The following is an 11,893-nucleotide window of genomic DNA, read 5'->3' as shown; positions in this document are numbered from 1 at the left end:
AAGCTACCATCTGGGGATCCCAGGTTGAGAACCACCGGATGATAAGGTCAAGCAGGCAGACAGTAAACCAGCTTCAAGGATCGTGAAGTCCATTAAATTGGAGAAGCAAATGGTAAGGCACAGTAGAGATGGTTTTCTTATCTCACAATAAGGTTGTGAAGGTTGAAAGGTGTCAGAACAAGTGCTGGAGTGGGAAACCTTTCAAAGTGGGAGTGGGAACGGCATGACATCTCTGGGCGCATGAGGTCCTTCATGTTGTCCATTCAGCGAGGTCCTGGGATCTCGTATCGATAGACGTAGATGTAGAACTGCAGCAGCTTCGCAGACAGGAAGGGGCACAACTCCTTGACCCTTTGGAAGCCCATGCCCTCGTACAGCCGCTGTGCCGCGTACTGCACCATGGTGGTACTCAGCACCACCTCCTTGTATCCGTGCTCCTGGGCAAAGCGCAGGACGGCCTTGGTGAGGGCCTTGGAGAGACCCCGGCCCCGGTGGCCCTTCTTCACCGACATGCGCTTCAGCTCCAGCGCCCGGCCTTGCAATGCGGGGTCCTCCGGGTGCAGAACCGCCACGGTCCCCACCACTTCCCTGCCACGCTCCACCACCCAGAAGTGGCAGTCCGTGGTGTCCAGGTAGGTCCTCTGGATGTCCAGCATGTCACTCTTCAAGGCCGCCTCAACGTAGTCCCTCCATACGGCCTTTATGCGGATCCAGCCAATGGCCAAGAGGGCAGATACGACTGCAAAGGAGAAAAGGAAGGAGCTGGAGATCCCATACGTTGCCAGGAAGAGGCCCAGGAGGAGCCCGTGCGTCTGGGGGCTGCGCAGGACGTGCCAGAAACCGGCTGGAGCATGTTCGGTGATGCCTTCTGAGAATATGGATCGCGCAGCCTGATAGTCTCCGTCCTCATAGCTGCGAATGGTGTAGTCACCCATAGTGACAGAGTTGCATTCCTCTTCTCCTGGAAAATGGAAGGATTTCTCAGTTAACAAACAATAGATAGGCTCACAATAGGCACACGCTTGTTTGTGCTCCCTCAATAAATATCTTCTCAAAGGCTATCCCAGAAGTGACAGGACACAAAACAAATTCAGGCAGTCTTTTAAATAAGTGTGTTTTAAAGAGCAATCCAACTATGTAGTGTTCTATGTATATTAATGGTTTCATTACAAAAATAGTTGTGGTTAATTCACATTTAGTGTTTATATGCTGTAGGTTTAAAAATCTACATTGTATTGTTCACCGCTTTGAGTCTCTTTTAGGAGATGTACAGCAGCATAATAATAATAATAATAATAATAATAATAATAATATACGATCTGCCAGCTGCAAAAGGCCACCCTGCTGGGATCTGCGCGCATCATCTGAAAATACATCACACAGTCCTAGACACTTGGGAAGTGTTCGACTTGTGATTTTGTGATACGAAATCTAGCATATCTATCTTGTTTGCTGTGTCATAATAAAATAAAAAAATAATAATATCAAAGACTGGCAGAAACCAGTATAGGTGGTCCCGGTGGTGATGGGCACACTGGGTGCTGTGCCAAAAGATCTCAGCCGGCATTTGGAAACAATAGACATTGACAAAATTACGATCTGCCAACTGCAAAAGACCACCCTACTGGGATCTGCGCGCATCATCCGAAAATACATCACACAGTCCTAGACACTTGGGAAATGTTCGACTTGTGATATGAAATCCAGCATATCTATCTTGTTTGCTGTGTCATAATAAAATAATAATAATAATAATATCAAAGACTCTGGCAGAAACCAGTATAGATGGTCCCGATGGTGATGGGCACATTGGGTGCCGTGTCAAAAGATCTCAGTCAGCGTTTGGAAACAACAGACTGACAAAATCACGATTTGCCAACTGCAAAAGGCCACCCGAGTGGGATCTGCACGCATCATCCGAAAATACATCACATAGTCCTAGACGCTTGGGAAGTGTTTGACTTGTGATTTTGTGATACGAAATCCAGCATATAATAATAATAATAATATTTATTTATACCCCGCCACCATCTCCCCAACGGCGACTCGGGGCGGCTTACATGGGGCCATGCCCAGAACAATACAATATAACAAAATATAAATAAAACAACAAATCATAACGCATTAAACAATACAATAAAAGAAAATATACACTATAGTAAACAAAATCAAAAGAACAGTATCTATCTTGTTTGCTGTGTCATAATAAAATAAAATAATGACAAAAATGGGAAAGAATGGGAAATCTGTTTTTGTAAACTAATTTTTATTCAGAAGTAAATAAAAAATAGACAATACAAAGAAAGTAGATTTTCATAGCATATAACACTCAAACTATTACCTCTTACAAACCCAAATCCCTACACTAAACATACAAGGACAGAAACTATTCTATGAACCTCACATTCATTGTCTTTTTATTTTTACTCCTTGTTATCTGACTCCCTTTAAATAACAATATAAAACCACACTTTTACCAGGATTAATTTTTCATTATGCCTGTGCCTATATTCCAAAATCCCCAAATACAGAACACCTCTGGTCCCAAACATTTTGGATAAAGGGCTACTCATCCTTTACAGCTTTTAATAATAATTTTGGGGAGTATGAACACCTTATTGTCATTCTAAATTAAAATATTCAACAATAAATTAAAAAAAAACATTTTCCAGTAAAAAGCCTTTAGTAACTAACCTGTTCTTGCTTTAAGATCAGAGTTGTAAGATTTTATAAAGAATTAGCTCATTAGAAACTTGGGAAACATAGTTCTTTCCATTCAATTCTGTGGGTGGAACTGAGTTTTACAGCTTCCACAATAAGATTTTATTTTGTTAATTTCAGGATTTTATAATTTATTGGCTGAAAATGAAGACAACTACTTTGGAACATAGTGAATTCAACTGTTAATCTTGATTAGCACTATTGAATCAGTTGGATCTACCCATGGATCTAGCTTGGACTTAACCAAGAAGAATGAGCCAAAGGTTTTGGCATGGCTAAGAGATAACATTTCAAAACATGGATAATTTTGAAACAGAAGTACAAATTATTCAATGTATACAAATCGAACTCGGGTCAGTATTGTATTGTGATGACTAGATCACAATTTCTATCATGCAGTTTTTGCAAGCGAGTTTGGGACAGAAACCCAGCCCCCAGTACAATGAAAAGCCATTTACAACCCATTAAAAATAGAGTCATGGTAATATTCAATTTTGCAGACAGTAGACCTTTTTCATCTGATGTGTTTGTGGACTCTAGTCTGCCATCATAAAAGTCTCTTATCAGTGAGCAAGGCCCATTCATGACCCCTAGGAATTCATTAACTAAACACTAAACTGGTTTTGCAGTCCAAGTCTGAAATGTGGGGTGAGGCCTGTTTATGGAAGATGTACAAATCCTCTTGCTGACAGAAAAGGGTTGAGACCACTTCTGCAAGATCACTTGTAATACCAAGGCTACCTTAGGGTTTATGAGGCCTTTAAAAAAGCATCAGATCCTTTCTGATCTTGCAAGCTAAGCAGGGTGAGCCTTGGCTAGTACCTGGATGGGAGTCTGCCAATGAATATTGTGTACTGGAGGCTGTATTTCAGAGGAAAGAACTAGCAAAATCACCATGCCTAAGAAAACCATATGGAATTTGTGGGATTGTCATGAGTCAACAGACAACAAGCACAGGAACACATGATTTCATTGCCTTTCCTGCTGTTTTGAGCATTATGAACATCTGGATCCACTAATGCTGCTAATAACTTTCTGGGATGACAAATTAGTCTTTCTCTTGAAATATTTGCTCGCCACACTTCCTAAGCCCGAAACCAGAAAAACTATGCATGCAAAGCAGGTGTTGTACCAATTATTCCCTTCCTTCTTGGCTCTTTGGGGTTGCTAGGATTCAGTATTTGGATTCCACAGATGCCTCTTTTCTTTCCGCATCATGTGGCCAAAGCCTTGCTCTTAAAGTTTTGGAAGGGAGAAGGGGTCTTTTATTTAGAGATTCAGACACTGCTTATTGAGCGGCGAAACACACAGATTGCCCAGATAGAAAGCTAGCACTGGAGCCTTTGAGTGAGATCTCCCTGCATCTCTGAGTATTTAAAAAAGACATTCCTTTTTCCAAAAATAAATTGGAATCTCAGGACACTCAGGAGTTGAATCTCAGGACATTCGTTTTGCAAAAAGAGTTACTGAGAGACAAGTGCCAGATATAGAATCAATTACTTCCTATTTCTAAATCCTCCTGCGTGTGACATAATCCCATGGGCAGCAGTGCTAGCTGCACTCTGGTTTACACACTTACACAACACACACATATATACACACTGCTCCACTTACCTGCAGCTGGAGGTATTTGCAAGGGGTCCTCCTTACAGATGTTTTCCTGCTTCAGGAATGCTGCTTGCCACCGGCTTCTTAGGCTGGGTAGATCCCGGTGGATCCCTCCTCCTCTTACAACAGCCAATCAGAAAGCAACAAACACAGTCAAGTTCAAATCCGAAAGGAAGCTGGTGGAAGGATACAGGCAGAAGTTGCCCTTTGAAGCAGCTTTTCTGCGTAATTCTCATATGCCTGTACTTTTCCTTAGAGGAAAAAAGATAAGGAAAGAAAAGGAGGAGAGAAGAAAGTGAGGGGAAAGGGGAAGGAAGGAGTAAAGAGAAGGGGCAGAAAAAAGGAGGGATGGGGAAAGGAGGAAGGAGAGAAATAAATGGAAGAAAGAATGGAGAGAAGGGAAGTGAGGAAGGAAAGAAAAAAGAGAAAAGGAAAGACGGGAAAGGAAGAGAGGAACACAAATTTATCTGGTTAGAGTACTGTGTATCCATTGTGCTTTTAGCAACATTGTACAGGTTGAAATGCTTGGAACCAGAAGTGTTCTGGATTTTGGAACATCTGCATATACAGTAGAGTCTCACTTATCCAACACTCGCTTATCCAACATTCTGGATTATCCAACGCATTTTTGTAGCCAACGTTTTCAATATGTCATCATGATATTTTGGTGCTAAATTCATAAATACAGTAATTACTAAATAGCATTACAGCATATTGAACTACTTTTTCTGCCAAATTTGTTGTCTAACATGTTTTGGTGCTTCATTTGTAAAATCATAACCTAATTTGATGTTTAATAGGCTTTTCCTTAATGCCTCCTTATTATCCAACATATTCGCTTACCCAACATTCTGCCGGCCTGTTTATGTTGGATAAGTGAGACTCTACTGTAATACTGTATGAGATATTTTGGGAGATGGGCACGTGAACACAAGCTCAGTCATGTTTCATTTGAACATTGTCTGAAGGTAATTTTTATATAGTATTTGTAATAAATTTTGTGTATGCAATAAATTCAGAGTATGCACAGAACCATCAGGAAGCAAAGGCGTTAATATCAGTGTGGGCAATTTTGGGGATCCTGTGTAAAGGATGTTCAACTTGCATTAAGAAATCTGCCTGGGAAAAAAGGCAACTTTCCAGGTGTTGACTGCAGCTCCCAGCAATTCCTGGTTGTCCTACCAAGGGCTACTGGAACCTTTGCAGTCTAACAAGAATGAGAGAAAGGTGTGATTTTGGGCTTTGTACTAGGCAAGCGAAATCTTCTTGCATCATAAAGACAAGAACCTCCCATTCATTGTGGATTTCAAAGGTGACCTATGCAAAGCATGTGCTGCTTGCCACCAGCTTCTTAGGCAAAGCATGTTCTAGAACTGTCAGGCAATAGTATCCCTTTGACCATTTTTTAGGACCACAGCTCCCCAAATCTCTCCATACTGGCTGTGCTGGTTTATGGGAATTAGCAAGCCAAATATGCAAGAACAGGGATGGGCAAAGTATGGCCTATGGAATAATGCAGTTCTTGGATCCCACTTCTAAGCCCCCTAAACCCCTGCGTCAATCCCAACATCCCTATTTTTAAAAAATGGCACCCATTTTCAGACTTCTGCCTCCATATCATACAGAAATCTCCCAAACTAGTGAAGACAACTTCACCAGGAAGCAACTGCTCTGTATTATCCCCCAATTTCTCCCTCAAAGTTGAAACAAGAAGGGATGCAATCTTACTTTTTGTTGCCTCTGTTCTGAAAACATACCTTCAAGAGCTATTGATTTTCCACATAGACCCATCTGTTTCACCAACATGTCAGAGAAGACCCCAAATATTTTGTATCACATCCCAGGAAGAAATTTCAATTCCTGTAGCCCAATATCTTAGAACAAATAGTTTTTCAAAGTGTAGTGCAGTTAGAGGGTTGAGTACATTATACTGCATTTTTTGAATTGTTCTATTTTTGAAAAGGTGTTTTTGTGTTTTGTGGTTATGTATTTAATGTTCCTGTTTTGACGTTATTGTACCCTGCTCAAGCCATCAGGAGAGGCAGGTAATAAAATGTATTATTACTTGGATAATTTGTTCCGACATCTGTATTGTATAGCTGAATATTTCCATGACATCTTTTCCTGTGTGTACTGTGTACGCATGCGTATTTGCCCATATATACAATTGCATGCCTTTTGCAGAACTCTTTTGCTTTTTGCTTCAATTGCAAAGCATCAGGTATATTGATGGTGATATGCAAATACAGTCAGTTGTCCACAATTCATGGATGTCATTATTCACAGATTTGATTAAAATGCCTGCTATAGGAATCCCTTGGTTCTCCAAGTGTGGTTCTATGGTGAACTTCTGAAGCAGTTGTGATGGAAAATATAGATTCCTAAACAGGTGTTCTCTTGGGTTAAAAATATTTTTTATTTGCGTTTTTTCCGCTTTTGTGGGGTCCTGTGTCCCTAACATCAATTAATGTGGAAGGGTGGCAGCTTACAGTAACAGCACCATATAAATGGGAAATAAAATCTAATACTCAATTGCCAAGGGTGCAACTGGATGCAAAGAGCTTCATCTTCTCTTCTAGAAATGATGGTGGCGACAGTCCAAACATGAGCAAAGACAGGTGATTCACTTCTTTATTTCCCCAAGTTCCACAGCACTGATTCACAGGTAAACATAGCAGCCACAGGCCCATGACACAAATATGCCCAATAAGGGTACACACAAAACATTGAAAGAGACCCGATAAGTGAACATAATTCCTTAGGAAAGTCTGTACATCAACGGCAGGATTTGCCCCTCAAACAGTGTTCAATAATATCCCACATTTCCTTCCCAGCAGGTGCTAGTCTAAAACTTCTTCCTCCAATAATGGAGGCAACAGAGTGGTCATGACTAGCAGCCACTGATGACTGGGCCTTCCCTGAATCTGATTAGCCCTCTTTTAAAATCATTTAAGCCACTGGCCATCACAACCTGTCTTAACAAATTACTCATCTAAAACTCTGCACCGCTTGAAGAACATCTTCCTTTGGTCGGTCCCCAATCTCTTACCATTCAGGTCCAGCAGATACATCCAGGATTTAATAATAGACAATAGACATCATACATACACACTAAGTTAAGTTTCCCTTTATTTGCGGTTTTTAAAAAGTAGAAAGTCCCAAATATCATTGAATTTCCTCATGGGCAAATGTCAGGGGCACTCTTTTGCACTCAGGCACAAAAACTAAAAAAAGGTGCAAACAAAATGGCCATTGAGCTGAAGCATCTTCTCTATGATAAAAATAAACATTCCTTTGGGGGAGGGGGTTGGAAACTTATAAGGACATTTTCCATTACATATTCCTTGATTTTATTATGGGATACATAAAATGTGGCCCTCCAAAGCGTGGTTAGACCAAAAGTCAAATAAGTCCCAGGTAGAAGATCTACTGGTAGGGGGTACTGGGAGTTGTAATTCAACAATGCCTGGAGAACAATACAACACAGGTTTTTTTTTTCCTGAGATGACTTAGTCCAATTACAACTCCTCTTGCCATCTACCAGGTTCCAAGCTGTTGAAAGATTATTAAGTGCTTCCAAATGCTAATCTGAGAACTGGGAGAAGGCTAACCCTAACCTCATTCTTCTTGGAAAAGACTTTTTTGTTGCAAAAAACCCCACACAACTCATTCAATGATAGAACTTCCATTTTGTATTGGGACCATGATGGAGGGGATGCTTTAACCTGTGAATTCAAGCACACCAAGTGCAGCCTGCTGCATGCCCTGAGGAAATACACAGAAGATTACGTCGCACCATGATGTGATGAAAAGGCCTCTGAAAATACTGAGCCCATCTCAGTTGGCAGAAAAACAACAACAAAGCACTCAACCAGGCCATGGCAACTGGAGCAAGAGTTGTGGAACTCTGGTTTATCACTTGCCACATGCTTCAGGAAAAGCACTCTCAAGAAACAAAGCAAGAGCAGCTTGTGGGGTTGTTTACAACCGCCAAGATGAGGCAGAAGAGAAGATTTATAACTAGCTGAGAAACCCATTTCTTCAGCAAAGAAAACATAATGGTGTAAGCCACATCAGGTTCAAAATCAGATTCCCATTAATTCAGGAACAAAGAGGTAAAAAAAAGAAAGTATCTTTCTCTTTCTGGCTTCCTTCCTTGCAAAAACCTTCTACGGCTTGCGAGTACCCACTGCAACAACCCAAAAGAATGAAGGCATGAGCCACCTTGACTCAGCACCCCACACCAACCACTTCCCTTCCTCTTCATTTCCCAGAGCCTGTCGTACTTATATGCCCAAAAGGCAAAAAGCAATGAAACACCCAATCTGGACCGTTGCTCAGTTTCCCTCCTCAGTCAACAGAGGGAATATCGTACCGATACTTGGAAATGGTGCAGTTGGCCAAGTGGCCATAGATGGTGGGCAAAATGTAGTGGCGATACACCTGGAAGCCCACCCCTTCATACATGGCGCGGGCTTCATGCTGCACCATGAGGGTATTCAGCACGACTGACTGGTAGCCACGATCTCTGGCAAAGGAGAGCACTGTCCTGCACAGGGCCTTAGCGATGCCGTGGCCTCGGTAGTCCTTCCGAACCGACATGCGCTTCAGCATGAGCTCACCCTGGTGCTCTTCAGAAGGCCTGGCGCCCACTATGGCCACCACACGGTCGTCAGCCTCGGCCACCCAGAAGCAAGCCCCTTTGCTGGTTGCATAAGTGGCCTGGATGTCCAGCAGGTCCTCCTGCAGGCAGTGGTCGATGTACATGGACCAGATGTAGCCCAGGATCTGGCGGCCCACAGCCAACAAAAGCGTGACGGCAAGGATGGGCAGGAGCAGCGACCTGGAGCTGGTGAGCAGCAGGCAGAAGGTGCAAGCCAGGATCAGGATCACCCAGGGCTGCTTCAGCATATGGACGCACAGGGTCGGCACGTACTCACTCATTCCCGTGGCAAACAAGTCCCGCACAGTCTCATAGTCCTCAGGGTGGTACTCACGGATATGGTGGGTCGCCATAGTGCATGGAACAGGGACTCCCCCAAAACAGTTGCCAGCTGGGCACCACCTCTGAGAGAATGAATGCCGGTGGAAGAATACTAGAACCAGTGAACAAAGACATAAAGAAGGTTGTTGTTCCCAGAGAAAAATAAACCAGTTTAGCTTATGATATGTGTCTTTGGAACAGACTACAGTCAGTCCTCTGCCCACAAATTCACTCTTCTCTAAAAAAGGTTTTCCATTTTATATAAGGGACACTATGCTATTGCATATAATGGGACCATGTTCTGCATAATGTCTGTGAAACTGCCATGTATGGGAATGATTCAGCAACAGAAGAATATGTTTAATGTTGCTGCCTTTCCAACATAGGGTGCATATACACTGTAGAACTAAGGCAGTTTGATACCAGTTTAACTATCATGGGTTGATGTCATGGAATTACAGTAGCTGTAGTTTAACAAGGTCTTCAGCTTCCTGTGCTGAAGAGTGCTGGTGCCTCGCCAACTACAACTCTCAGGATTCCATAGCACTGAACCATGACAATTAAAGTGGTATCTAACTGCATTAATTCTGCCATGCAGGTGTATCGTAAAGTTTTTCTCCAGCAATGTGGCACAAGGTCACCGGATTTTCATTCCAGGAAAGACAGCAATACCAAAATTCTTCTACTTGCTATAAGCTTTGTTTCACTACTGCTTAAACTTCAAAGATAGTACCATCTATTAAATAGTACCATCTATTTCTATTCAGACAGACTTTAAAGAAGATTTTTTTAAAGAAATGTGCTGAGGGTACTGTGTAATGTTTGCATAATTTTTACAGTTTTTAATGGCTTTAAGTCATTGTTTTAATAATTCTATCTTGAATTCTATTTCAGTGTATATATATAATGTGTTGAATTTAAATTTTCAGAATTTTAATATTGTGAGCTACTTTTGAGTCCTGTTAAGAGAAAGAAGTGGCATATAAATAACACACACACACACACATATATATACTAGCTGTGCCCGGCCACGCGTTGCTGTGGCAAAGTGGTGGTGGTATTGGTTAAAAATTGTTGTGTAATTTTTATTTCACTTTATTTGCATTTTTTATTAATTTTATTGTAAGTTATATTTTTATTAATTATATTTTATTATTTTCTTGTATTATTTTTAGTTATTTTCTGTTATTATAGTATTTTATTGTATTAATTTTTTTAGTGTTTTTTATTATTTTTTATTGGGTTGCTAGGAGACCAAGTTGGAGGAGCTTAGCCTTCTAACTGGCAGCAATTGGATAAAAGCAATTATTCCTCTCTCTCTAATTAGGACTTTATTTTTCTTTTCTTTTTGTTGTATCAACCTAGAGGCGTGGATGATGGGTTGTGTTGTCAAATTTCGAGGTTGGGGGGCCTGTAGTTTTGTTGTTTTGTGGGTCGCCGTGATGCCATCACTCTTTTATATATATAGAAGAAGATAGATATAACAATATAACATAAAATATAATATGAGATATAGGATATAGTCTAAAAGAAAGGGGCAGCAGGCAGCCATAACTGTCTCAAACACCCCACTCGAAAAGAGGCCATTTTGCAGCTCCGCCTCAGGCAGCAGAATAATGTGGGTCTGCATCGCTTTCAATGTGACTCTTCCCATATTACTGGGCCCATTCCTTCTCCATCGAGATATCCCAGCCTTCCTTCCCATAAAAAGGCTGCACCCACCGTTATAACGCTTCAGAGAACTCACCTCAGCACCGCCTCCTCCCGCCGGAGCCAAACGAGCTACTGTCCTCAGGACCACAACCTCCCAGTGGCGTCACTTCCGGCGTTTTAGCCGCCCGCGCGGCCTCTCCCGCTGCCACGTGACCCTCCGGCTGGCGGCGACTCCAAAGGCGCATGCGCAAACAGTACCGTTACTCGCCCTCTGTGGACGCCTCCTATTTTGGACTCCAACTCCCAGAAGCCTCCGCTGGTAAAGCCAATGGTTAGGGATTCTGGGAAATGAAGTTCAAAAGGTCTAAAGAACCGAAAATTGAGTTAAAACATAGGAAGTGAGGTGTTTTTTTTTCTTCTTGACAGAGAGATGGCATACACAAATGTGTGTGCTTTTGACACAACAGGAAAATTTGTTGCCTTTATGATTTTATGTCGGCAGCAACGCCACACAGAAGTGGAAAGCGGAAGTCGCCTGTCTTTCTTTCGGAAGACGCAGCTGAGAGAAGGCGCCTAGGGGGCGTGGTCTCATTAAGATGAGGCGTGGCTTTGTAAGCGAGGGGCGTGGCTTTGGAAACAAGTGGGCGTGGCTCCCTTAGACTGACCTTCAGATAAACCTTCAGTCACTGAATTGCATTGAACTGGATTATAGTAGAGTCTCACTTATCCAACATAAACGGACCAGTGGAACGTTGGATAAGCGAATATGTTGGATAATAAGGAGGCATTAAGGAAAAGCCTATTAAACATCAAATTAGGTTATGATTTTACAAATTAAGCACCAAAACATTATGTTATACAACAAATATGACAGAAAAAGTAGTTCAATACGCAGTAATGCTATGTAGTAAATAATGTATTTACGAA

At 41.8% G+C, this 11,893-nt stretch overlaps 1 protein-coding gene across 2 annotated transcripts; it reads right to left on the bottom strand.

Annotated features, from left to right (window-relative positions):
- Positions 1–3: 3 nt before the first annotated feature.
- On the bottom strand, positions 4–11,219 carry nat8 (N-acetyltransferase 8 (putative)). 2 transcript variants are annotated; one of them, XM_062981496.1, is made up of 3 exons: positions 11,061–11,219; positions 4,336–4,580; positions 4–961 (listed from the first exon to the last, which is right to left on the bottom strand). In XM_062981496.1, exon 3 carries the CDS (start codon positions 933–935, stop codon positions 264–266), a length of 672 nt encoding a protein of 223 aa, XP_062837566.1. In that variant the 5' UTR covers positions 936–961; positions 4,336–4,580; positions 11,061–11,219; the 3' UTR covers positions 4–263. The 2 variants fall into 2 exon arrangements, with proteins under 2 accessions (XP_062837566.1, XP_008120662.1); XM_008122455.3 differs by lacking the exons at positions 4–961; positions 4,336–4,580 and adding an exon at positions 6,947–9,425 and having other exon boundaries at positions 11,061–11,210.
- Between the last annotated feature and the right edge of the window lie 674 nt (positions 11,220–11,893).

Source organism: Anolis carolinensis, chromosome 5, assembly GCF_035594765.1.
Source record: "Anolis carolinensis isolate JA03-04 chromosome 5, rAnoCar3.1.pri, whole genome shotgun sequence".
Taxonomy (NCBI): Eukaryota; Metazoa; Chordata; class Lepidosauria; order Squamata; family Dactyloidae; genus Anolis; species Anolis carolinensis.
The sequence above is the reverse complement of the archived record's forward strand: the minus strand, read 5'-3'. Positions and strand labels throughout refer to the sequence as shown.